At 48.4% G+C, this 27,009-nt stretch overlaps 2 protein-coding genes across 4 annotated transcripts; one reads left to right on the forward strand and one right to left on the reverse strand.

Moving 5' to 3' along the window:
* The first annotated feature begins 1,588 nt into the window (after positions 1 to 1,588).
* On the forward strand, positions 1,589 to 11,018 carry SLC7A4 (solute carrier family 7 member 4). The gene is made up of 4 exons (XM_053368023.1): positions 1,589 to 3,197; positions 6,202 to 6,884; positions 8,349 to 8,457; positions 10,321 to 11,018. The coding sequence occupies exons 1-4, from the start codon at positions 2,096 to 2,098 to the stop codon at positions 10,515 to 10,517; spliced, it is 2,091 nt and encodes a 696-aa protein (XP_053223998.1). The 5' UTR covers positions 1,589 to 2,095; the 3' UTR covers positions 10,518 to 11,018.
* On the reverse strand, positions 8,801 to 26,731 carry LRRC74B (leucine rich repeat containing 74B). Of its 3 annotated transcripts, XM_053368029.1 has the most exons (11): positions 26,523 to 26,731; positions 24,457 to 24,613; positions 24,011 to 24,153; positions 23,559 to 23,691; positions 22,492 to 22,698; positions 19,134 to 19,243; positions 17,857 to 17,972; positions 17,660 to 17,738; positions 16,999 to 17,094; positions 16,394 to 16,510; positions 12,110 to 15,603 (listed from the first exon to the last, which is right to left on the reverse strand). In XM_053368029.1, exons 1-11 carry the CDS (start codon positions 26,712 to 26,714, stop codon positions 15,595 to 15,597), a joined length of 1,359 nt encoding a protein of 452 aa, XP_053224004.1. In that variant the 5' UTR covers positions 26,715 to 26,731; the 3' UTR covers positions 12,110 to 15,594. The 3 variants fall into 3 exon arrangements, with proteins under 3 accessions (XP_053224005.1, XP_053224006.1, XP_053224004.1); XM_053368030.1 differs by lacking the exons at positions 12,110 to 15,603; positions 16,394 to 16,510 and adding an exon at positions 8,801 to 9,909; XM_053368031.1 differs by lacking the exon at positions 16,394 to 16,510 and having other exon boundaries at positions 12,109 to 15,603.
* Positions 26,732 to 27,009: the final 278 nt, after the last annotated feature.

Raw genomic sequence — 27,009 nt, forward strand, 5'->3', positions numbered from 1 at the left:
GAGCAGCGCATGGAAATGCCGTTTACCTTCCCGCCGGAGTGGTACCTATTTATCTACTTGTACTTTGACGTGCTTTCAAACTGCTAGGTTGGCAGGAGCTGGGACCAAGCAACAGGAGCTCACCCTGTTGCGGGGATTCAAACCGCCGACCTTCTAATCGGCAAGCACTAGGCTCTATGGTTTAGACCACAGCGCCACCCGCATCAAATATATAGAAATGCCCACCCCCTGTCAGGGCACTGTGGAAGTGTCTCTCGCAGAGTTCTCTCCAGCAAACTTACATAAAAGCACTGTCAGCTTCGGCTCCTTATCATGTGCCTATCTAGCAAAACATGAATGGTTTTACTGCATTTTAAATATCCCACAATAATTGCTGAGTTTTCCTTCTTCAGGCAAACTGGTCCCCAGTTACCAAGGGACAGTCTCCAATCTTCTGGCCCCAATCCCAGGTCAACAGCTTTCTTTGGATGACAACCTTGCCTTTTGTGACAGTCTTTTTTTTATAAAAAAAACCAGTGTTTGTGTACGGTTGTGTCCGTGCTGTTCTGCAAGCTTCACAGGAATATAGGTCGCAGTCTTCTACTGAGTCAGAACCGTGGGCCCACCTAGCTTGGCAATGCCTGCACGGACTGGCAGCAGCTTTAGGGAATTCTCTCCCAGCCCTACCCGGGGATGCCATGGGCGACTGAACTTGCATGCACAGCAGATGCTCTGCCACTGAATTATAGCCTTTTAAATACATTTGCTGCCCCTCATCTATGAATGGAGAATTCTTCCATTTGGGGCCACAGTGCATTGAGAGTTATAACCTTCCTGTTTATGGTCAGATGCACAGAAGCGCAGGACAGAAATGCAATCCGATGCTGTTCCCTTGAAAGGAAGAAAAAAAACCCAGGAACGAAAATGGAGGCAGTAAAGGGTTAATATCCACCGCCCATGCACTTTCTGCAATTGACATTTGAAGAAGTACAAAAAAAGAATGTTCTTTATTGTTTGGAGAATTGCTCTGCTGTTTACACAGTGACCTTGGCTTCTCATGTACTTGCTCATATTGTTATCCCTTTTTATTGGGTTCTGTCTGTGATCTGTCTTTTCGTTCCTTATGCTGAGTCAGGCCATTGGTCCATCTAGCGCAGTGTTTCTTACTCTGACTGGCAGCTGCTCTCCGGGGTTTCAGTCAGGTAACGTTCCAAGCATTACCTGCAGATGCTGCCATTAGGGATTGCTGCCACCTGGGGCCTTCTGCTTGCAAGACACAGGTTCTGTCACCAAGCTATGGGCCTTCAACCCCGTCCTCTAGGAGTTAAGTGTCTTGGAGGGTGTGTGTGAGAGAGAGATGCATCCTCTTATCAAAACACCAAGCCGTGAGCGGAAAGGCTTCCAAGGCAGTGTGCATTTCTAAAAACTGCGAATAGTTCCTTTAAAAAATAAAGTTTAACAGCCAGTCAAGACTGGTTGTTACAAAGCAGGTAAAGAGAAAAGGGGGGAAAGTATTCCACAGTACAGTGGTACCTCGGGTTACATACGCTTCAGGTTACATACGCTTCAAGGTTACAGACTCCGCTAACCCAGAAATAGTACCTCGGGTTAAGAACTTTGCTTTAGGATGAGAACAGAAATTGTGCTCTGGCGGCGCGGCGGCAGCAGGAGGCCCCATTAGCTAAAGTGGTGCTTCAGGTTAAGAACAGTTTCAGGTTAAAAACGGACCTCCGGAACGAATTACGTACTTAACCCGAGGCACCACTGTACAGAATATTGGGCAGCACACAAGAGTATCTGTGTGCAATGGCAGAGGGTCTGTTGTGCTTTTGTTCCTGCACGCTGAAGGCAAGCTGTGATAGTGAAAATTAGTTTCTACACTGAAATCCTATACGTGCTGGGCTCCCTCTCCAATCTCCCCCTTCCCCCAGGGCCTCGCACAACCAGCTTGGAAGGAAAACTTTCCGCACAGGAACACTCTAGCCCATCAAACAGGATATTTTAAAAAGCCAAACCTGTTCTTCAGGAACTTAGGCACAGTGCCCTTGGTTTGCTCCCATTCAACTTCCAACCTCCACCCCAGCTGGCTTCTAGGCTGGTCAAGCCCAAAGCCCTGATGAGCACCTCTGATTTCACGACCCTTTCCCTCCTCGCTTTTGCCCAGGAGTCGGAGACGCTTCTGCCTTCCCCCCGAACCTTCGAGCGGAGGAAACTGCCCTCCGTCCTTTGCGGCAAGATGGTGACCCGCCTCCCTCGCTCGGCAGACGTGGCCCGCTTCTGCCAGAAGCTCAACCGGGTCAAGACCCTGGAGGACGACATGATGGAGACGTCCTTCAACCGCTGCCTCACCACCGTTGACTTGGCGCTCCTCGGCATTGGCGCCATGGTGGGCTCCGGCCTCTACGTCCTCACGGGTACAGTGGCCAAGGAGACGGCCGGGCCGGCCATCGTCGTGTCCTTCATCATCGCTGGCATTGCCTCGCTGCTGGCCGCCCTCTGCTATGCTGAATTTGGCGCTCACGTGCCCAAGACAGGCTCTGCCTACATGTTCACCTATGTCTCCGTAGGCGAGATCTGGGCCTTCCTGATCGGGTGGAACGTCATCCTGGAGTACATGATAGGGGGAGCGGCCGTGGCCAGGGCCTGGAGCGGCTACCTGGATGCTATCTTTGACCACCGGATCAAGAACTTCACAGAGACTCACGTGGGCAGCTGGCACATCCCCTTCTTGGCCCACTACCCAGACTTCTTGGCCTTTGGCATCCTCCTTGTGGCCACGGCCTTCATCTCCTTCGGTGCCCGCGTCTCCTCCTGGCTCAACCACGTCTTCTCTGCCATCAGCATGGGGGTCATCCTTTTCATCCTCATCATGGGCTTCGTTCTGGCCCGGCCTCAAAACTGGGGGGCCGCCGAAGGAGGGTTTGCCCCATACGGTGTCTCGGGGATCATGGCCGGCTCGGCCACCTGCTTTTACGCCTTCGTGGGCTTCGATGTCATCGCCACATGCAGCGAGGAGGCCCGCAACCCGCAGAGGGCCATCCCAAGAGCCATTGCCATCTCGCTGAGCCTCGCCACAGGAGCCTACATCCTGGTTTCCATGGTGCTGACGCTCATGGTGCCCTGGCACTCTTTGAATCCCGACTCGGCGCTGGCCGACGCCTTTTACCAGAGGGGCTATTCCTGGGCTGGTTTCATCGTGGCTGCCGGGTCCATCTGCGGTGAGTCAGAGCTGCATTTCCAGGATGTGGGCTCTTTCTAAACCAGGGATGAGGGAGCTTTCTTTCAGCCTGAGGGCGGCATTCCCTCGTGTGCGACTTTCCGGGGGCCACACACCACTGGTGGGCAGGGCCGGAGGCAAAAGTGGGTGGAGGAATGGACAGAACTGTCCCCTGTTTGCAGGAGGCTAGATTTCTGCTCTCTCCATCCACGCTAGCAAGAAGGCTTTGACGCCGTTTTGGGAGACATTCCAGCCAGACAAAAGCACTTAAGAAGGGTCCAGAGCAGGGCTGGTGGGGGCTTTGGCCTGGGAGACGGCAGAATCATGCCACGCATACAGAATCATACCCCCTTAAATGGACATGGCTTCCCCCCAAAGCATTCTGGGAGCTCTCATTTGTTGAGGGGACTGAAAATTGTTAGGAGAACCCCTCTTTTTCTTTGGCGAGCACTCGTAGCCGAGTAAGATTGTCTTCCATGAACACAGTCTTAGCAGTGAGTCCGTAAGTGACTGTGGAGGCCAATTCTGGATCCACACATCCTTCCACAGTGGGGACATAGATTTCCTGCCGGGAGGTGATCACAGTGAGGGTTTGCCAAGGGTGTCTTTCTCTTAGCACGTTTCTCCCTTTTGTCCTGAGTTTGAGCGTCTTCAAACTCCATGACACCTATGGTAAAGGCTGTTCTCCAACTGGAGCGCTCGCAGGCAAGTGTTTCCCAATTGTCGGTGTTTATACTACCTTTTTAAAGATTTGCCTTGAGAGAGCCTTTGAACCTATTTTGTTGACCACCAGCATTACGCTTTCCATTTTTAAGTTGAGAATAGAGTAATTGCTTTGGAAGACGATAATTAGGCATCTGAACAACATGACCAGTCCAACGGAGTTGATGTTGAAGAATCGTTGCTTCGACACTGGTGATCTTTGCTTCTTCCAGTTCACTGGCATTAGTTATTTTCATTGCCATGATCCTACACTTTGTCGAAGGGAGTAGAGATCATTTATTGAACAGATGGAAAGTTCTTTAATCTGAGTAGGCTGAAAGCAAAGAGTAAGGTTGCCATAGCTTCCATCATAGAACTTCAGTATGCTGAGGAGATCCCCTATTCCCCTCACAGAGCTGCACTTCCCAGATTGGTTTAACAACCACTCCCTCTTCCCACAACAACCCCTGGAGGTAAGTTAAGCTGTAAGAGGCAATGACTGGCCCAGTATACCTGAATAAGGAGCGTCTCCACCCCCGTCATTTGGCCTGGACACCGAGGTCCCACTCCAAGGGCCTTCTGGCAGTTCCCTCACTGCAAGAAGTGAGGTTACAGGGAACCAGGCAGAGGGCCTTCTAGGTAGTGATGCCCGCCCTGTGGAATACCCTCCCATTAAATATCAAGGAGATAAATAACTTTTAGAAGACATCTGAAGACAGTCCTGTATCAGGAAGTTTTTAATGTTTGATGTTCTATGGTGTTTTTATATTTTGCTGGAAGCTGCCTAGAGTGGTTGGGGCAATCCAGTCAAATAGGTGTTATATTATTATTATTATTATTATTATTATTATTATTATTATTATTATTTATTATACCTATACCTGGAGGTCTCAGGGTGGTTCACAGAACAAAATATAAAACTACAAAATATATAATCAAAATAAAAACAACAACCCAATAACACACACCCCCGAAAAAACCCCACATTTTAAAAGGGCATAGGATGTCAATCAAATCAACCAAAGGCCTGGTTAAAAAGGAACTGGGTAGGTTAAAAAGGGTCTGGGTAGGTTCATATGGGAAGAGGTAGTCCTTGAGGTATTGTGGTCCTGAGCCGTTCAGGGCTTTATAGGTCAAAACCAGCACTTTGAATTGGGCCCGGAAAGTACCGTAATTCGTAGCCAGTGTAGTCAGAGCAGGATAGGTGTAATATGTTCAAACCATCTTGCCCCAGTGAGCAACCTGGCACTGAATTCTGCACTAGCTGAAGCTTCCGAACCGTCTTCAGAGGCAGCCCTATGGATAATGCATTGCAGTAATCTAACCTTGAGGTTAGCAGAGCATAGACAACAGTAGTTAGGCTATCCCTGTCCAGATAGGGGTGTAGCTGGGCCACCAGCCAAAGCTGATGGAAGACATTCTGGGCCACTGAGGCCACCTGAGCCTCGAGCGACAGCAGATAATAATAATAGTTGTTGTTGTCTTGGCTCACTGGGTGACCTAACATGATGCGTGCTGTGACCCATGGATGCCTTTTGCCTTGATGGGTCTAAGGTGCTAGCCGGCTACATTAAGGGATGGGGTAACTCCTCTGTTTTGGCTTGATCTGCTTTCCCTACTCCATCCCTCCAGGGCCAGGGCCTTGCAGAGGCCCGGGCCAGGTAGATAATGTGCCCCCCCTTTTTTTACCCTGGGGATAACTGAAGTCTTATAAATAAGTGAGTATATAAATAATTTTCACAAAAGTTATGCTGACAAATAATTTCTTTTCAAGTCTTGAACCATATCTGCATATAAAGACAAAATGGAAAATATAGATATACAAATACAGTAGTAACTCGGCTTAAGTACTTAATTCATTCTGGAGGTCCGTTCTTAACCTGAAACTGTTCTTAACCTGAAGCACCACTTTAGCTAATGGGGCCTCCTGCTGCTGCCCCGCTGCCGGAGCACGATTTCTGTTTTCATCCTGAAGCAAAGTTCTTAACCCAAAGCACTGTTTCTGAGTTAGCGGAGTCTGTTACCTGAAGCGTATGTAACCTGAAGCGTATGTAACCCGAGGTACCACTGTATTGCTTTTAAAAATACATAGGGAAAAGGATTATTTTAAGTGAATATGCTGACCGAGGCCCCCTTTGGAATTGGAGGCCCGGGCCAAGTGGCCCATATGGCCCCCTCCCTCTGTCTGGGCCTGTCCAGGGCTGTCCTGCTCCTCCAGCAAGCTTTAGCAGGGACTGCCTGCCTTGTGGGTGGCATCTCTCTGGCTCACCTGCCCTTTCCCTTTCTTCTCTCTCTCTCTCCAGCCATGAACACCGTCCTCCTCAGCAACCTCTTCTCTCTCCCTCGCATCGTTTACGCCATGGCAGAGGACGGGCTCTTCTTCAAGGTCTTCTCGCGTGTCCACCCTCGGACGCAGGTCCCTGTGGTGGCCATTGTGGTCTTTGGAGTCCTCATGTCTCTCCTGGCCCTCAGCCTGGACCTGGAGGCTTTGGTCCAGTTCCTGTCCATCGGCACCCTCTTGGCGTACACCTTTGTGGCTGCCAGCGTGATCATTCTGCGCTTCCAGCGGGTCAAGACGGAGGAAGCTTCCAACACATCTGCCAGGAGTGAGGCTTCTGCCCCGGCATCCACCGAGAGCATCGGCGCCACGGAACCAAAGGAATACGAGTCTTTCTCAGATAAGCTCCACCTGGTGGGCAAGGAGAAGTCGAAAAGCAGGCGAGAAGGGGGGCAGATGAAGGCCTTTTTTGAACCCTACCTAGGCTTCCTGGCAGACTTTGACCCCGGCGAAGTGGTCACAGTGGCCGTGATCATCCTCATGGTGTCAGCAATCTGCTTATCCTCCATCCTGGTGTTTGGGCAGAACCAGCTCCACCTCCCCACTTGGAGCTATGCCTTGCTGGTCCTCCTCTTCAGCCTGGCCTTCGTGTTCAGCGTGGTCCTCATCAGCGTTCATCAGCAACAGCAAAGCACCCAGACATTCCAGGTAGAGATGGGGGAGAGATTTGACACCGTTTGCATTTATTATTATTATTATTATTATTATTATTATTAATTGTATACTGCCCTATACCCGAAGATCTCAGGGCGGTTCACAACACAAAGTTGCAATATGCGGACCACAAAATACATAATAATCAAAACAATTAACAATGCTAATCTATACACACACTAATAAACAATACCCTCCCCAACAAAAGCCCCTAGACAATACTCCAGCCCACATGTAGAAAAATCTAAATTAACATGTAACATTCAACAATGATTTAAAACAGGGGTCTGCAACCTGCGGCTCCGGAGCCGCATGTGGCTCTTTTACATCTTTGCCGCGGCTCCGGGGCGGATACTAGCGAGGGGAGGAGGCGCATTGTGCGCCCCGACACTCCTCACTGTGGCGGGCGCTGTACTGGCCGTGACGTCGCATGGGGGCGGTGCGTGCGTTAGTCACGCACCGTCACGACGTCACCTTCCCGCCCGCTGTCAGATCGCGGCTCCGGAGATATATTTGTTTTAAATGTTGCAATGGTTTTGCGGCTCCCAGTTGTTGTTTTTTCTTCGGAAACGGGTCCAAGTGGCTCTTTTTGTCTTAAAGGTTGCAGACCCCTGATTTAAAACAACCCCACCCTCCAAATACAACAGTATTGCCCATGTTCCCAGAGCTGGCACACTGAGCGGGCCTTGCCCAGAGAGAAAAGCAGAGAGCTTAAAAACTCTTGGGATGACAGGTATCTCCAAGCGGGTATGGTGCAAAAAAAAGAGCTTTTAAGCTGCTTATCTTGCTTAGGTTTAACTTGCTGCGTCTTAATTAGCCGGCCTCCAGCTGCATATGGTTGAAATTGCACAAGTTAGATGTACGGGAGATACGATTGTATTGTACACCAACCGAAACACAGCTTGCTGTCAAAATTCGCACATCTTTGAATTTTGCAATGCTAGTTCTCCAGACAGGAATTATTATTATTCTTGATAACAACAATAATTAAATTTGTACCCTGTCCTTTCTCTGAAAGGAGCCCCAGGGAAGCCATCGGTTACACAGATTAAAAACAAGAACAAAGAATAAAAATTCTAAAAGTTAAAATGTTCTAAAAACAAGGGCAATTTAAAACATCTAATAGTAGTTAAAAACATTACTCCCTTCCAAAAATCTTAGGATTGCTAGGAACAATATTCTTCAGCCCCCAACAGCTGGATAAACAGGGATGGTTTCAAATTCCTTTTCATCCCACCTCGGGCACCAGCAAACCATGCTATACCACTGGCCACCGGTTTTCAATGGACATTCAGAGAACAAGGGGTGCAAAGAGTCTTAAGAGAAAGTTAACCCACCCATGTAAGGGATGGCATTTGTCCCACCCTGTGTTTTTTCAATCAGCCCTGCAGGAAAAGACCGCTAAGTGCATCCTTCCATTTTCCTGCTCTCAGTTCCCTTGGTCTTCTTTTTCTTCAGCTCCCTCTGGTGCCACTGACTCCAGCGCTGAGCATTTTCATCAATGTCTACCTCATGCTGAAACTCAACTACATGACCTGGATCTGGTTCTCTGTGTGGCTGCTCGTGGGTGAGTTTGGGGATCGGTTGCACACAGACGCACCCAAGAGCGAGGGCAGAAATCGGGAGAAGTAATGTGGAAGGAAAGTGCATATATCGGGGTGAAATGTGCCTAAAAAATGAATATAATTACTGTAATCAGGGGTGCCAACTGTTGGGATACTGCTGGGGAGACGGGGGCATCAGGCAGCCCCCAGCTGGCTCCAGCCACCGGCCGGCAGCCGGATTATCACCGGTCTCCCTTGGAATGGCATCAATCAGCGACATGAGCCTCAGATACGTTTAGAGACCTGTGCACGCTCTATCAGCAGAGTGTGTAAATCTTCTCACAGCAGAAGAAGCGGACAGAGCCGTGTGTAAGCAGTATAGTACAGCATTTTATTCAGCAGCAGGAACAAAGGAAAAAACATGTCTGCTTCCCTTCGTCTCCAGCAAAACAGCAGCAATACAAAAGCTATATACAAACGGAAGTTCCCAGCAAGCGCTGGAAGTAAACAGGCATGTGACACACAACAGTCATACCTGTACCCTTTTAAGGTGGAACGGAACTATATCCTAACACCAACTTGAATAAAATATGGGGGGGAGCAGGTAAGCCCTACACCACATAATTGATCACATGACATGGCACACACACACCATTTGAATGGCAATGCCCATCAACTCTGGGGACCCTGACCCTTTCATTGGAAATTTGTGGGGCTGCCCCCCTCTACTTGGTACCCCTGTAATTAAAGAAGATAGCAGACAAAAATCCATTCCATTATAGGAAAAGACTTTGAGAACATGTGTGCATTAGGAGAAATTCACACCAAAATGCTGATGAATGTTAATGAGGACTTAAAAAATAAATAAACTGCAGACCGCTATGGGAAGGTGGAGAACTACTGAACTTAAGGCTGGGAAAAGGAGAAACCGGATTTGACAGATTTGCCCACCCCTAATGTCTAAATCAGTCTTCCCCAACCTGGGGCCCTCCAGACGGTTTGGACTGCAATTCTCCTCATCCTCAGTCAGCAGTTGTATCATGCTACAGCTAATGGGAGTTGTAGTAATTAACAAAAACAATAATCCACACACACAGTTTAATTAATGGACTGTTTAATTAGCCAAAGGCCTGGGAGAAGAGGAATGTTTTTGCCTGGCACCTAAAAATATGTAATGAAGGTGCCAGATGAGCCTCCCCGGGGAGAACATTCCCCAAATGGGGAGCCACCACAGAAAAGGCCTCTTCTCGTGTTGCAACCCTCCGGACCTCTCGTAGAAGGAGCACATGAAGAAGGGCCTCAGATGATGATCACAGGGTCCAGAGGTTGGTTCATCTGGAGAAAGGCAGTCCTTGACATATGTATAATGGCAGGTGGAGCTGGATCTGAGCATTGCAACTGGGGGTGAGCCAAAGCAGTGCCCTTCAGATGTTATTTGAATTAGCATTTATTAAATTTGTTAGACTCCTTTCTCCCTACAGAAATACAAAGTGCAAAAAGTCAAAAACGAAACAGTAGAATAACAATTTCTCTGCAAAGTATTGAAAATCACACAACCCCGCAAGGAAATCAACACCAGCAAGATAATCAATAACTGAGAACAAATCGGAAATTAGTAACATATAAAGCAGCCCATCATATTTCACCAAAAGCCTGCAGGTAGAAAAAGCAGAGTCTGCCCTTTTCCCATCTGCCAGGAAACAAGGGGGGCCAATGAGAGTCTGTGCCAGCTGGCTGGGGCTGATGGGGAGTTATAATCCAAACCACCTGGGGAGGGCACCAGGTTGGGGAATGTTGGTCTTAGATGCATGCCACCATTCTGGGCTCTGGTGCTGGGTTTGGGGGGTTAAGGCTGCTGATCTGTTTCTTTGTGCGTTCGTCTCCAGGTTTGCTGGTTTATTTTGGTTACGGCATTTGGCACAGCAAAGAGAACCAACGAGAGCCCACAGCACACTCGGTCTGTGCCCGCTACGTGGTTTTCCCAAGCGGCAGCCTGGAAGAGACAGTCCAGGCTGTGCAGCCCAGCACTCAGCCCTCTCAGGGATTGGAGGAAATGGCAGGCGAGGAAGAAGCCAAGAGGTGATGCGGAGAGGCCTAACTTGGAGGAGACCCTTCCCTTTGACCACCACCCCCAGCCCACCCACTACTCTCCAGTGTTTTGGCAGAAAGAAGAGGAGCCCTCATCTGATTCAGCCAGGAAGACTCTGGGAGTGTTATTGAGCAGAGACCCACTGCTTCTGCTTTCCTGCTTGGTCTGTATTTCTGCTCTGGAAAGCTGGACCCATCTTGCCATTGAAAACTGCCCAATCTATCCTGCCCTCCAGCTTGGAACCGAGAGCTGATCTGCAGACAGCCCATCTCAACCCGCAGCGGACGGAGGGGGGGGCAGGCTGTCCTTGTACTTTCCCATTATCTACGTGTTTCCCCCTTTTCTTTCCTCCAGGCTGCTGCCCTGGCTGCCTGCAACCTTCATTCCAGGTGTCCCGTTTAGATTATTTTGGGGTGGCTCCTGTTTGATGGGTTCGTACAAAAGGGCAAGATGGGAGGGGCGCTGCTGTGCCAGCTTCAGGGGTCGGTTCTCATTCCCCGAGGAGACTGTGTTGGCTCTGCTTTGATGGAAGGCTGTCTCTTGCCTGCCACAAAATACACTAGAGTAAATGGCATCTCTGCGTGGAACGAGGCAGCAGGCATTTTTGCACTGTGAGTGCATCTGTCTCTCAATGATGCCTGGTGGATTGTGTATGCCAGAAAGCATGGTCCACAACTGCCATCATCCCCAGCCGGCACAGCCTGATGGTGATGATGATTGATTGATTGACAACCTGCCCTTCACCCTAAGGTCCCAGGGTGGTTTTGCAGCATTAAAACACAACATTAAAAGCAATTTCAAACAACTTGCAACCATAACTATAAGTTGGGTCCTAAAAATATACACCTCATGTCAAAAGCCAGAGGAAAGAGGTGCATCTTCAGGATCCTCTAAAAGCTGCACAATGAAGGTGCCAGATGCACTTCTGTGGGGAGGGACTTCTCCAGTTTAGGGGCCACCACAGAGAAGGCTCTCTCCCAGACCACCGCCACCCCAAGCCCCTGAGGGCAGAGGAACTACCAAGAGGGACTGCCCTGCTGATCTCAGAACCCGATGGTCTCTAGGGAAGACTGTGGTCTGTCGGTATTTGGGGCCTGAGTTATTTCGGGCTTTAAACACCAACATCAGCACCTTGAATTGGGTCCAGAAGCGAGCTGGCAACCAGCGCAGCTGTTTTAAAATGAGGGAGATCTAAATGGATTACCCCAGCCAGCAATCTGACTGCTGCGTTTTAGACTAAGTGAAGTTTCCAAATCGTCTTCAAGGGTAGCCCCACATAGACTGCATTGCAGTAATCCAGTCTGGAAGTTAACAGAGCTTTGGGGTAGGTGTTAAAGTCCAGGTTGGTGAAGAAGGGAAGGGATTTATCACCTTCTCCACCAAATCAACTTACCATTTCTCAGCCCCTTCTGCCTTTTAGTGTTCAATAACCAACTCTCCCCTCTCAGCAGCTCAAAGATGGCATAGATTGAACAGGGGCCAGCCAGGCAAACGATATGTTAATTGGTGACAGCTCAGGTATGCCCCACAATACTAGTAGCTCCCAGAATTGAATTTGGACATGCACTTAATTTTTTTCACACTAGTAAAGTTAAGTGTGTGTGTGGCCATTCCTCATTCTGGAAATATTCCAGTGGAAAGGGGCTATATACAAAAAGGTGAAATCATAGAATGGTAGAGTTGGAAGGGACCTTGAGGGTCATTGAATCCAACCCCCTGCAAAGCAGGAATCTCAACTAATGATACATGACAAATGGTCATTCAACCTCTGCTTAAAAACCTCCAAGGAAGGAGAATCCACCACCTTTAAGCAGCTCTTACCATCAGAAAGTTCTTCTTCAAGTTTAGTTGAAATCTCCTTTCTTGTGACTTGAATCCACTGGTTCATAAAGTAGATACCTTTCCTTGGGAGACTATCTGCCCTGTTTCCATGTCGGAGACTCTTCCGGGGCAGGTTTCTGCAGCAGCAGTGGCTAAACCATCTGATTGTACCTATTTTAGAGAGCCCCACCAGCTAATGGTGAGGCTCATGGCAAGGCCACAGCCAGGGACTCGTGCACAAATCCAGCAGGGAGCCTCCTCTATGACAAACTTACGGGTTTGTGTTTAATTCATTCCATAGCACAGAACTTAGGGATTGCTGCAGATAACTCACAGCAGATAACTGGGAGAACGTTTCACTGAACTCTGAGGGGTTTTGCTTTTGAGTAGACATGGAAGCGGCTGCACTCCTAAGTCTTTCTGAAGAATGGCATTGTTTCGTTCAATTTTGAGTGAGGAAAACACTTGCTCAGCCCTCAAATGTGGTGCTTTCCAGCTTGGTTTGGACGACCACCACCATCGCCCCCAGACAACACAGCCATGCTGGTTGGGGCATACCTAGCGATTGGCCAGGTTGGCCCCTGCCAACTGCACAGGCACAGAGGGCACAAAAATGGCATCTCTCTCAGTGCCTTGGCAGAGGAATCTGGAGGCCATCACAGCAGCCCTGCAGAGCCTCCTTCCCAGTCAGAATGGCAGCGCTGGCGGTTAGTTTGTGCAGTGGGACTTTCCGTGAGAACACCCCTGCCTGGCCCTCTGTCCTCTCTACACTGTGTCCTACCCTCCACTCCCACTGCATGCCCCCAGAATGGACTTTCAGCTGATGTGGTGGCTAAGAAATGTCAGGCGAGGCTCTTCATTTAGCACAGGCGAGTTGCTTTTCCCTGGTTTCTTTCCCGCCTTGACCAATTTCTGGGGCATGTGTCGTTGTGGGTTTAACCCAGAAAGCAAGGGCCGTTGACTTAATGTCAAAGAACCAACCGGCTGTAAATTGCACCGGCAAAGTCGGAGTTAACTTGTTACCAGCAAAAACACAATTTTCACAGAGTCGGCCAAGTGTCAGGTCTAATAAGCATAGCAGCTCATCCCCAGTAGGCCTGGCCCCATGAATTAGCTGCATAGATTGAAAGTCCCTGCCTCCCTACAGCTGTCTAAGTCCCCTCCACTCCACGGCTTTTTCCAAGCAACCAGAGACTATGCCTGGGTGCAGCCTGCCACTGTTCTGCCCGTTTCAGCTCTCTTCTGGTTCTGGGAGACAAAGTGGGGAGGGAACTTATCACAGCAGGAGGAGGAAACACCTGTGACTCTTCACCAGCCTTACTCATCTCTGCCTCTTGGCCTCCCTTCTCCCCGTCACCCACTTCAGCTTCTGCCTCTGATTCTGGGCTTCTCTCTGCCACCGGCTCTTCCTCTCACCAAGCCCTGTTGCCTCTTCCCAGTCTTCTCCCTCTGACCATTCGTTGTTGTCCCATCACCATTCCCCAGGACCTGAGCCTTCTTCCCTTGGGGGTTCCCCAGCTGATGCCTCTCAGCGGTCCTGGATACTTCAACAGGGCTTGTTTCCGAGTAAAGTGTGCACTCCAAGTTACTGCCTTTCTGCTGGCACCTTGACAGAAGTAACAGGAAGGCAAGTGAAGTGTTGTCCAAAGTTCCTGCCTCTGGCTTGCCAGATTTAGGCTGGAGTCCTGTGTACCCACTTTCCTGGGAGTAAGCCCCATTGAACTCAGTGGGATTAACTTTTGAGTAGACATTTAGAGGATTGTGCTGTTAAAACACCCGGTTTAAGAGTCATTTGTGATTACTGAATTATGTCATGTATTTATTTTCAGAGAGGGGTGGGGACACCAATTGCCAAGGGTGCAAGGAAGCCTATGTATGCCTCTGCATGTTGGCAAAGGCTGATGGGAGTTATAGTCCCAAACATCTGGAGGGCACCAGACTGGCAAAGTTTTCACAGCCTTCTTAAAAGGACTTTTTATACTGCCACCCACCGGGTCACACACTAACTCAGGGCCAAACCTCCTGCCACAGCACAGGCCGCAGGCTACTTAGGAATCTCAAAATGGCCTCCCTGCTCTCGTGAAGCTGCCCTCCTTCTCCAAAGAACCGGCTGAGTATTTGCTCAACTGCTTAGCATGAATCTGAGCACGACAACTGCCCTTCACGACCCACTGCCAGCCCCACTTTGTCAGGCTGTGTTCTCCTGTGTGCATTTGGCTTTCCCAGAAGCAGATCCCATGGACCAATCTTTCCCATATAAAATAGTTTGCCTGGGGACCTCCACTGCCGCTGTGCCTGACACGCCATCGGGGTGGCATCACTTACCTGTTGCTCACGCTGACTCTTGGATGCATCAGCTTCTGTTGTCTCAGAGGCCAGGGCAAAAACACTGAGAGGCCAAGAGAGGTCCCGAGAAGGAAGGCAGGGTTTTCTTCCTGCAGACTGCTGGCAATGGAAGCCCAGAGAGCAAAAGTCTCTCCTTGCTCTCACCCACAGATGGAGGGAGGTTGTGCAGCTGCTTATGAGACGCTGGAAGCTGGGTTTTGTCACACATATGTCTCACCGGTTTGCCGGTGAATCCCAGACAGGCAGCGCGCCTGCTGTTTTGCTCTGTGCTCTGACCTTTGCTTGCTTGCTCCCATCACTAGATTCGTAGCAGTGGGGATATCGCCCTCCCCACTACTGCCTTCACCTGTCATGCTGTGACTCTGCTCTGTGCGACAGCTTGTGGCAAAGAAGCCAATTAATATAAAGATTTTTTTCCTGTTCCTTGGCTGTGAGTTTATTTTTATGCATAAAACGTATACACCTCTTGATTCTAAAAAAAACAAGAGCTCCAAAACCCTCAAAGTGATTTACAAAGAGGATAAAATGTTATGAATAAGGAATATTAACAGCAATGATTTACAACTTTCAAAAATTTAAAATAGCAATAGACCAAAAGCACATTAAAACTCGCATCGACCTTCTAAACATCTGGGTAGGCCTGTCTAAACGAAAGTGTTTTTAACAGATGCTAAAAGACAGGGAGAAACAGCACAGCCTCTCTCTCTCTCTCTCTCTCTCTCTCTCTCTCTCTCTCTCTCTCTCACACACACACACACACACACACACACACACACACACACCATTATTTGTCAGCAAATGGAAGAGCAGAGGGTCCCCTAATGGGCTCCTTCTTCACTTCACAGGTAGCCAAGGAAGGAAAAATAAGCAGCCTCCCAGGGCTGTCCATAGTTGGGGTGTCTTCTCAGAAAACCTACAAAAAAGAAGGATCCCATAAGTCAGTGGCAACCCTCTCTGGCATCGCTCTTGTTCCCACGATTTTCCCCAGCCAAGAAGTTGCAAAGCAACAGATTTGGCTTAATGGCCCTTGGAGAGAAATCCCTTGGATAGGTATCCAAGGCAGGCTCTAGCCAGAGAAGCTGAAAGCCCTGGCTTCATGTCCACCAATGTGCCGTGTGAGAATCCTGGGGCCAGCTGTAGAAACCCAGTGCAGACAAGTTGGAGTACATGGCCAGCATTGCAGGGGGTTGGAGAAGATGACCCCTGTGTCCCTGCACTAAAGAACTGGGAGACATGCCCAAGGAATCAATGGGGGTGGAGAAAGTTAGGCTAACCATATGGGGTCCTTGAGAGCGACCACTGCTTCAAATGCCCCTTCCAGCATCTATGACACCACCATATGTTTTCCAGTTAGCGGAGGGAGGGAGGGTCTGGAGAACAAATGAAATGCTTTGGGGGGAAAGTGTTGCATTATCCCCCCCCCCCCGGGATTTTGCTCAATGGCTGGAACAGAGACTGAGGATAGTTGCATTCCCCGCCCCCCTCCGAGAGCTGAAGGTGTGCTAGGGGCATTGTTGTTCTTGGGACACCCCTTCCCCCCTTTCTCCTCTGCTGTCTCCTGCAATTCAGGGAGTTCTGTATTTTGCTTTTTTTTAATGCTAGAAAAACCTGTTTGATCAGAGGCGGCATTGGGATGATGAGAACCCACCGGGAGCCATCGAAAAAGACCCTGCAGCCCAGCAGAGGGGTTGGGTTTTCTGTACCTTTGATGGGTCTGTTTTGAACGAGCGGCTGGTCCAGTTGTGCTTGATCTGAAGGCTTGGGAAAATTACCTGGATGCCATCGCAAAGCCCTGCAAAGTCCTGCTTGACAACAATCTCCTGAAAGGGACAGAAAAGATACCCTCTCCATTCCCACATCAAGAGCATGGTGGAGACGGTTCTCAAAGAGGGGTGTGTGGCAGGGGGTCTTATCACCCTATTCCATTTGGGTGGGAGTCCATCACCTTCCAGCCAATCCAGGTTGTGCAGTTATAGCCTAGGTTTCTATGAAATGTGAACCTCTATTCAAAGTGCTGTCCTCAGGGCACACCAGTCCCAGCATGGAATTGTTGGAGGAGATTCACTGCATACATAAATATTTCTCCAATCCCACATTGCCTACTATGGCCTTTACCAAGATGGTGCCTGCACCAGATGGTTTGGACTACAACTCCCAGCGGCCTCAGTGTGGTTGTGTGACCATGGAGCTGCTGAAAGCTCTAGTGAAAACAAAACAAAACTGGAGAGCACCAGGCTGGTGAAGATTGGGCCACCACATCACAAGCACACCAGACCACTCTTCCAACCACTGACTGACTGATACCTACTGAAAAATCCAGGACTTCCAAGGCAGCATTAGGATTTGCTTGGAGGGCTTTGAGGATCCCAATGCAGCCATCGCTCTGAATGGGGTTCCTGGCCACCTGCAGGTCACAGAACAGAAACGTGCCGGGTTTGTTTAGGGCAAAGCACTAAGAACAGGGCTGGGCAACTGGACTCCCAACTGCCATTGGCAATGCTGCCTGCTGGGGCTGATGGGAGATGGAGTCCAATGACACCTGGTGAGAGTCGCAGACTTTCCACCCGGATTGCAGAAGAAGCAACCTCTCTTCTCTCTAGAAGTATTCCTCCATCTTTTGCATGTGGTATGGAACGCTAGTTCTTAGATCAGATAACATGGGGTTCTCCAAAAGCTGCTGGACTCTAACTTCCATCATCCCTGACATTGCCTGCTGGGGCTGATGGGAGTTGGAATTTAACCACACCTGGAGGCCCACAGCAGAGGCGGATTTAGGGGAGGGCGGTTGGTTTAGTCACACTGGGCACAGAGCCTCAAGGGCACCACAACTATTATTTAGAATGGATCGCAAGAAGCGGGTACCACAGAATTTGGGCATCGCTGAAATTTGAGACCCCAAGGTCTGCCACTGCCCACAGTTTCGCCATTACTACACTAGAGGATCAGACACTCTCTGAAAAGCCACTTACGCTGAAGATCTTGAGGGTTTTGTTTTCTTTCAGGCCCAAAGCTAGGCAGAGGGCTCCTTCCAGAGAAATGCGATTGTTCCTGAGGAAGAGAAGAAGAGGAAACCATCGCAACCGTCTCATTTCCCTTTCCCTTCTCTTATCTCTCTCTGTGATCTACCCAGGATGCCGAGGAGAACCTGGGTGCTGAGTGCGCTTACCCAACGTTCAGCTCTTCCAGAACGTTGTTGACTTTCAGGGCCTCACCCAGGGCAGTTGCTCCGCCGTTGCCAAAGCCGTTGTACGAAAGGTCCAGCACCCGAAGGAAGATGTTGGCCTGAGGAGGGAAGGAGCAATGCAGCCTTAGCAAAGCTCTGGGTGGGGAAACCCTCTGGGGCTCTGGGTTCAACATTTTTGAGGGTTTCCCACAGGTATCTGGGTGGTCACTGTGAGAACAGGACTGGATGGGCTAGTTCAGGAGGCCTCTTCTGATGTCCTACCTGCTCAGACACCCTAGGATTAAACAGATCTGAAATATCTAAAAGACCACCTTCTTCCTTCCAGACCCTCTTGTGTACTAAGTGTGGCAGCCCAGGACAGGGCATGCTCCTATGCGGTGGTATTCCCTCCCCACGGAAGTGCATCTGGCATTTTCACTGTACAGCTTTAATCATATGACATCTGAGATGCACGTTTTTAGGGCCCACTCTGCTTGACTGCAAATTGTTTAAACTTGTGTATAATGATATAGCCCATCCTAAGACCTTAAAGTGAAGGGTGGGTAAGAAATCCAGCAAATAAAATAAAATAAAAATTATTACATTGGAGGGAGGTGGGTCTCAGGGCATCCTGCAAGTTGCCACCCCTGATCACTCAGATTGGTCTATTTTGATCCAGAAAGGAAGAATAGTTTTGCTTAAGTCTCCTCCTCTGCCTCCTCCAACCTTTTTGAAACAGAATGTGGCAATGTGCTAAGGCCCTCCCTACTCCTGATTTCTTTACGCCAGGGGCCAGTTGGGGTTGCCTTGCTATGTTCACAACAGAGACGCATAAGCAGACTTTCCTAAGCTTTTAATAAGGAAATAGGAATGCTGTAATCTGGAAGGATTTGGAACAGCGAGAACCAAAGCATCCCTTTGAACATGACACAAGGTGTTTTCATGCACTGGTGAGAATATATTTTCAGTGGCAAGTAGCATGGAAAGCTGACCTGTACTGAATCAGGTTCAGTATTGTCAACATTGACTGACAGCAGCTCTCCAAGGTTTCAGGCAGGAGGAAACTTCTGCAAGCAAAGCAGGGGCTTCTACTCGAACTACAAACTTCAAACCACTGGTCCAGCTAGGTCAGTATTGTCAACAGCGCTCCAGGATTTCAGGAAGTAGCCTTCTTGCTGGGGATGCTGAGGTTTTTAACCTGAGACCTTCTAAATGCAGAACAGATGCTTAAGACATGACATTACAACTGTAGCCAAACTGTAATTAGGCAGTTCTCCTACCCCTAAGCCTTTGGCAATAGCAACTGCTCCTTTGCCCCGGAAATGGTTCCAGCTGAGATCAAGCTCCTTCAGGCCGACGTTTTCTGCAATCGCTGCACCAAGAACCCCGCCTGGTTAAACGGAGAACACAAGAAATGGGCCAAGAAGCACAAGCCTTAGATAAAAAGAACTGCAACATCCAGAAGCTCCCTCCAATATTTGCCAACATGCCCCCTGACTTAGGGAGCTGGAAATCTCACAATCGGAGATTAGCATGACCCAATATCCCCCACGCTACTGATCTTTCTCCCATGGAGCAGAAAAAGGGGAGGGATGAGACGAGTAGAAACCACAAGCAAAGAGAAAGTATTCTGCAGGAAGCAGGTATGTATGAAGCAAAAAAAACCTCAGGGGAGTTTAAAGAATCGTAGAATTGCAGAGTTGGAAGGAACCCAAAGAGACAGATATCTAGTCCAACCCCCTGCAATGCAGTAATTCATGGACTTCAGATTTCTGCACCTTGGGGGACAGAAAACAGCTTACATGACTCTCCAACTGGAAGGAACACCAACAAGAGATTGGATGGCCATCTGTCATGGATGCTTTAGCTGTGATTCCTGCATTCCATGGGGTTGGACTAGATTGGACTAGAGGACCCTTGGGGTCCCTTCCAACTCTACAATTCTATTATTCTATGTTTTAAAAGCTGTAGCTGGGAAGATCCCCTGCAGTAGCCCTGCTGAAATGAGCTGGTGCTCCACCGAAAGAAAAAAAACAACCCCAAAACCCCCCAAAGGCTTGCAGATAAGACTTTCCTGGTGGATTGGTGTCTGTGTTAATTTGGATGGGGTAGGTAGGACTGCTCTTCCACCCTGGCTCTTCCAGCTGCAGTCAGGTGGCAGGCGGTGCTCTCATTCTCCACTCAGACGGATGGAAACTACTGTTTGGGGATTCTACTGCGAAGTTAAAACATACCAATTTTCTTGGGCCTTTGGAGGTATTTGGAGGAAATTGGTGCAAGCTCAAGGCCTCAAAGTTTTTTTATCTATATAATTTTTATTAAATTTCCTGTTTTACAATTTCAAATAAACATTTTACATACTTAAAATATCAGCAACTTCTTCTCTTTCCATGGGTCATTTCGTGTATCTTATATCCCTGCATATTTTACAAAAACTATACCATTATTTCCATTATTACACCCATCAAAGAATAATTACACTGTTGAATTTATCTTAATGCTGCCAGCGTTTTCAGCTGTACACAGCTATTTTCCATATACTCGATAAACTCAAGGCCCTAAAAGTTTTTAATACTGCATTGATGTTGTTTGTACCATTCATGGATGAAAAGCATTTTTATTATTGTCTGTATGTTTTCCTTTTTCCCTTATGTGTTGCGTGTGGTTTTTTAAATTGCAAGCCTGTGGGTAGGTGTCTTATCCGGGAAGTATTTTTGGCTGTGAAGTGGGGTACAAATGCTCTAAATAAATAAACAATGTTAATAATACATAAAATTTAAAACCTCTTTTGAGTCCTACCTTTCTTCCTTTTTCTCTCTCTCTCTCTCCACTCAGCCTAGACTGTTGCTATTTCCTGTGCTCTCTCTCTCAATCTCTCTCTCTGTCCCCTCCTGTTTTCCATCAACTCCCTGTGACCTCATCAAAAGGTAAATGGGAAGGGAGAAAGACCTGATCAGCCACAGAAGGAGGTTTTCTTCAGTTAGGGAGGCGAAGGACAGAATGCCAAGCATCAACAGGGAAGGAGCTGAGGACAAGGGAAAGGCAGCTGTAAGAATAGCAAAAGGGGACTGAGGAGGAGGAGGCAGCGACTACTATAGTACAAGAAATCCAGAACGGTGCAGAAATTTAAATAGCAGAAGAGGAGCTGGTACAGAAGATGAGGGAGAGGAGGGAACAATCATGGCTGTTGCACCCTGGCAAATAATATTGACAGTTGTTAGCACACATTTGCAAATAACTAAAAAAAACTAGATCAAGCGATATTTCCATCTGGAAATCCCTTTGCTAGCAAAAATATGCAGGTGAGTTCTCAGATGTAAATAGAGCACAGCTCTTTGATCAAATATTAATTGTCCCTGAAGCAGACTTTGCCAGTCTGGCGCCCTCAAAATGCTTTGGACTACAACTCCCATCAGCCACAGCATCCTATGGCTGTACTGACTGGGCCTGACAGGAGGTTTTTTTGGAGGGGGTACAAAGCATCAGGAGAATGCCAGGTTGGTAGGAGATGTCCTATTCCACTCCCAGATCTGCAATTCCCAGAGTGGTTTAACTGTCAATCCCTCTTCCCAGGGAACTCTGGGGAATGTAGCTCTGGAAAAGGAATAGAGGTTTCCTGCCCAGAGATGGGAGCTTCATCTACCAGAGATGAATGGCAGATGAAGTTGATGGACTCTTTTTTTCACCTGTCCTGAATCTTCCACTGCTCAGCTTCATTGGATGGGTCCTGTATGGTTCTGGCATTATAAGAGAGGAAGAAAAACTCTCTTTGTAGAGTTTGGATCATCATAAAAGATGCAAGAGGAAATGATTAATAACAGGACCCACAAAGGGGAAGATGGAAGTCCAGGAGATTCCTTGGAATCTTGTTGTTATGATTTACCGTATTTTTTGCTCTATAAGACTCACTTTTTCCCTCCTAAAAAGTAAGGGGAAATGTGTGTGCGTCTTATGGAGCGAATGCAGGCTGTGCTGCTATCCTAGAAGCCAGAACAGCAAGAGGGATTGCTGCTTTCACTGCGCAGTAATCCCTCTTGCTGTTCTGGCTTCTGAGATTCAGAATATTTTTTTTCTTGTTTTCCTCCTCCAAAAACTAGGTGCGTCTTATAGAGCGAAAAATACGTATGTTTGATATATGATTGTAAAATTTTAATCTGAAAAACCAAATCAATATTTATTTTTTTTAAAAAGGAATAGAGGTTTCCTAACTGCTCTCAGAACCTTTAACAAATTACATCCCCCAGGATTTTGTGGGGGAAGACATGGCTGTTTAAAGTGGTATGATACAGCTTCCAATGTACTGTTTGGTGCAGATGGAGTAACACCCATAGCCCCGCCCACTCTTGCCCCAAGCTCCACCCACCACTGGAACGTGGCCTATAAGGGAATGCGTCCCTTGGGTTGAAAAAGTTTCCCCACTCCATACCTTCTTTCTTAAAGGGGAAGTTCAGAACAACTAAGTTTTCATCAACCTCGTGCCCCCCAGCTCTTTTGAGAGACTAGGATTTCCACCAGCCTCAGCAGGCAGAGCCATTACTGTTGGCAGGGGCTGATGGGTGTTGTAGTCCAAAACATCTGGCGAGCACAAAGTTGGCAAAGGCCATTCTCTGCCATTCTTTGCAAGGGAAGCTGCTATACCTGTCAGCTCTTCAAGCATGTTATGACTCAGATCAAGGGACTCCAGTTTGTTGTTGATCACAAAAGCATCTGCTAGGTATTTGGCCGCACGCTCATCTAATTCATTTCCAGAGAGCTTCAGGGTTAGTAGTGTCCTATTCTCCCCAAGCATGGAGGACAAAGCCTTCGCCCCTTTCACTCCAATCCTGTTCTCTGACAAATCAACATCTGAGAGGGAAGAACAAGACAGACTTTAAGCCCCGACTCCCACAAAATAAAACCCGTCTCTCATTTCAGACCCTTTCCCCTTCCACCTTTCCAGGGCCTTCAGTTGGCCCCTTGAACAATCTCAGATTGGAGGAGGTCAAGAAGTGGTCAGCTCTGAAAAACTAGACGTGTTGACAGCTCCTCAAAGGAGAAAATCACCTCCCCTAATCCCACTATGCCATAAAAAATATCAATTATATTATCTCATGGGCTCTGGAAAACAAAACAAAAAAAAAGGAATAACCACACTCAGGATACAGAACATAAACCCTGAGAGGATGGGTTTCTTAGGGCTGTTCCACTGCATTATTAGGTCTCACTGAGGGCTAGGCACTTGTATTTGTATTTATTTGTTGCATTTATTTCCTGCCTCGTCTCCAAGCAGCTCATGAGGGTGTGTTTGGTTTTATTTCCTAACAACCCTGCGAGGTACGGAAGACTGAGAGACAGAGACTGGCTCAGGGAGACCAACAGAGCTTTGACTAACGGGGGATTGGAATCCTACATTCCCAGGTCCTAGTCTTGACATTATAACCGCTCCTCCCAGTCTTCACCAATTTGTCCCCTCCAGATGTTTGGGACCGCAAATCCCATCCAACCTAGCCAGCATGCCTATATGATGGGTGTGTGGCTGTTCTGGCTGGGGCTAATGGGAATTGTAGTCAAAAACATCTGGAGGATGCCAGGTCAGTAAACACCGTGCTATACCATAAAAAACCTCCACAGCAAAAGCAGCTGGAGCCTGTCTGTCACAAGGCCTCTATTTTGCCATGTCCTTGCTACAAAGACCCTTCTCGAACCCTCAAAATTAAGGGACACACCTGAAATGTAACAATTTTCCTTCAACATCTCGGCCACCGCTGCTGCTCCATCTCCATCCAGCCAGTTGTCACTCAGGTTTAACTTCACAATGGATGTGTTGTTCGCCAAGGAAGGAGCTAGAGCTTTGGCTCCCTGAGATACAGAAGAGAAAAGTGAAGAAATACGTGGATTGTCTATGCTGGATCAGGGCAAACTCCCATTGGGTCCAACGCTCTTACACATGGCTGTGGTCATAAGCACATAGGAGGAGCCAATGGCCCATCTAGTCCAGCTTTCTGTCCTCACAGTTGCCACCCAGATGCCACCCAGGACCTGAGCACAAGAGCACTCTCCCCTCCTGTGGTATTCAAAAGCTTTACTGCCTTTGACAATCAAGGCTAGCGCTCACTTGGGCTGATGGGACTTGTAGTCCAAAACGGCCCTGCCTACTGGGGCAGATGGGAATTGATACCTTGGGTCCAAGGCCGTAGTGCTTCAGGGTCAGTTCAGAATCTTTCATGTGGCGTAAAAAATACGAGATAGGAACAACGCCGTGCATTCGGCAGGTGTTGAGATATTTGGCTTTTCCTGTTGGATCATGGGAGGTCTTAGAATCTAATGTCGGGAGGGAGAAAAAAGAGTCAACATAGGGAGGGATAAGAAAGCAAGAAAGCTATTTAGAAGGAAGGCAAGCCATTAAAGCATCTGCAGTTAATGGACAGTCCACCCAAGGGCATTGTGACCTTCGGAATCACAAAAGATGTACTGCATGTCACAAGGCGAGAAATAGTTGTTTCTCCCTCTCTCTCATAATTCTAGAAATAGTGAGTACCCAATGAAGCCCAGCCAAAGGCAGCTGCAGTCCAAGCACATCTGGAAGGCCGCAGATCAGCCATCACCCCTTCCTCTAAGTCATACCTTCTATTTCAAGGTCTGTGTCCCAGTCTTCATCCCTTTCCTCCTCCTCCTCCTCCTCCTCCATCTCCTCTTCAGAATCGTTCCCAGCATTCTCTGGGTAACAGGGACCACTTTCCTCATGTATAGTCTGCGGCTCGTCAGTGGGCCTTGAAAAAGTCTGAGGAAAGACATACGCATAGGATTTTACTCCAAGCAAGTAGTCGTGTCAAAATTCATCTACTCAAACCCTGGGAACTAAGGAGAAAGTCGATTTGAAAACAATGATAGCAAACAGCCAGAGTGCTGAGTGATGAACTGGAACAATCACAGGAGGACATTGTTTCTGTTCAGACGTACTGAGGATGTGTTTTGGACAATTCCCATCAGCCCCAACATCATATGGCCATGTTGGCCCAAAACATCTGGATGGTTGCCAGACCCTCCAAGTGTTGCTATTTTCAGGGACATCCCTGATTTAGAGAAGCCATCCCGGTTTCTGATTTGAACGTGGAATGTCCCACTTTTCCTTAGGATGTCCCTATTTTCATTGGAGAAATGTTGGAGGGTATGGAGTTATCAGACCCCCGATCCATCTAAATGCAATCCTGTACACTGAAGTTTTAAAAAAATGTTTATTTATTTTAAAAAATAATTTTTATTAGTTTTACATATAATCACAATACGTAACATTGTATCCTCTTATTCAATCTATTGGCTCAACTATTTAGTTGTTTAGGCAAAAATGTTTAATGTTTTATTCTGTTTTTATATATGTTGGAGGGGACACAGGTGGCGCTGTGGGTTAAACCACAGAGCCTAGGACTTGCCGCTCAGAAGGTCAGCAGTTCGAATCCCCACGACGGGGTGAGCTCCCGTTGCTCGGTCCCTGCTCCTGCCAACCCAGCAGTTCAAAAGCACGTCAAAGTGCAAGTAGATAAATAGGTACTGCTCCGGCGGGGAAGGTAAACGGCGTTTCTGTGCACTGCTCTGGTTCGCCAGAAGTGGCTTAGCCATGCTGGCCACAAGACCTGGAAGCTGTACGCCAGCTCCCTCGGCCAATAAAGCAAGATGAGCGCCGCAACCCCAGAGTCGGCCACGACTGGACCTAATGGTCAGGGGTCCCTTTACTTTTATATATCTTGGAAGCTACCCAGAGTTGCTGGGGCAACCCAGTAAGATGTGTGGAGTATAAACAGTAAAGTTATTATGGAATTGGGATGTCCCCATTTTCATCGGAGAAACATTGGAGAGTATGAGTTGCATCAGGTTGGGGAAGAGTGCTCTAAAGCAAGAATGGGGGAACCTCTCGCCTTCCAGATGCTGCTGGACTTCAACTCCTATCAGCCCCAACCAGCACGGCCAATGGCCAGGGATGATGGGAGTTGTAGTGCAGCAACATCCAAAAAGGCACCTGCTTTGCTAACCAGATGTGGCTGGATTTATTGATTGAATCTTTTAAAATCTCACCTAGTCCCACACTCTAACCACTGTATTCATAGCCCACCTTTTTCTCCAAGGAGCTCGATTAATCTTCATAACAACCCTGTGAGGTAGGCTAAGCTGGCAGTGAGTGACTAGCTCAAGGTCACCCAGTGAGCTTCACTGTGGGGGTATCAGACCCACTCTAACCCAGGCATCCCCAAACTTGGCCCTACAGTGATTTTTGGGACTACAATTCCCATAATCCCTGACAACTGGTCCTGTTAGCTAGGGATGATGGGAGTTGTAGTCCCAAACACAGCTGGAGGGCCAAGTTAGGGGATACCTGCTCTAACCACTATACCGCACTGGCTCATCCTTGATCGCTGCCCATGCTGGCAGCTGTGCATGATGGGAGTTGTAGTGCAATCGCATCTATAGGAATACTACAAGTGGTGTCATTTTGCCTGTGGGTTTTTCCTAGCTGCTTATTTTTAGCGGCCCCGTTGAGAGAAAGGCGCTGCATGAGTTTCCCAGACCCCAGCCTTTCCCTCTAGAACTACAATTCCCAGAAACCCCCACGGTCTACGTCACACGCTAGTCCCCCGCCCAGGCCTCCCGCTCCTCCTTAAGACCGCGGCCTTCTTCCTCGGTTCTTTTTTCCTCACCGCTGAGCCGCCGGAGCCCAGACGAGCGGGGGCAGGAGTACCGCGACTAGGAAGGCGATCCCCGACGTCGGTCTCCTGCTCGGGCACCGGCGACAGCGGCAGCTTCGGCATCGGCGCGGCTCGGGCCTGGTCTACCCGCCGGTTGCCGTGGCAACGGCGTTGCGCCAGGGAGGGGCGGGCGCAGCCCGGCATCACGGAAGCCGATTGGACGGAGGAGGTGACGAGGCGAGCCTATCAAGTATTTGTGGGCGACGAAGAATCGCTTCCGATCTTCGCCCTGTCAAGCGGGCTTGGAAACTTTGTCCTGAGCTGCTACGGGGATCGCGAGTTCGAATCCCCCTCGGAAACCTTCGGAGGCTTATTTCTAATTAAAATTGTAATCTGTTCGGAAGCGGGGTTCGGGGTTGGTTTGCGGGGTTACAAAGCAATTTTGTTTTATTATTATTTTATTTATTATTTATTAATTTTATGTATTGAATTTATATAT

This window comes from Podarcis raffonei, chromosome 16 (assembly GCF_027172205.1).
Source record: "Podarcis raffonei isolate rPodRaf1 chromosome 16, rPodRaf1.pri, whole genome shotgun sequence".
Classification (NCBI taxonomy): Eukaryota; Metazoa; Chordata; class Lepidosauria; order Squamata; family Lacertidae; genus Podarcis; species Podarcis raffonei.

Bases quoted from the DNA above. Each gene is read 5' to 3' on its own strand.
- SLC7A4 (XM_053368023.1), top strand. From the start codon at position 2,096: ATGAGCACCTCTGATTTCACGACCCTTTCCCTCCTCGCTTTTGCCCAG. The intron at 3,198-6,201 runs GTGAGTCAGAGC...CTCTCTCTCCAG, and splicing joins GGCTGCCGGGTCCATCTGCG to CCATGAACACCGTCCTCCTC. The intron at 6,885-8,348 runs GTAGAGATGGGG...CTTTTTCTTCAG, and splicing joins AAAGCACCCAGACATTCCAG to CTCCCTCTGGTGCCACTGAC.
- LRRC74B (XM_053368029.1), bottom strand. From the start codon at position 26,714: ATGCCGGGCTGCGCCCGCCCCTCCCTGGCGCAACGCCGTTGCCACGGC. The intron at 24,614-26,522 runs GTGAGGAAAAAA...GTCTTTCCTCAG, and splicing joins TGGGCTCCGGCGGCTCAGCG to ACTTTTTCAAGGCCCACTGA. The intron at 17,739-17,856 runs GTAAGCGCACTC...TCTCTTCCTCAG, and splicing joins CTGGAAGAGCTGAACGTTGG to GAACAATCGCATTTCTCTGG.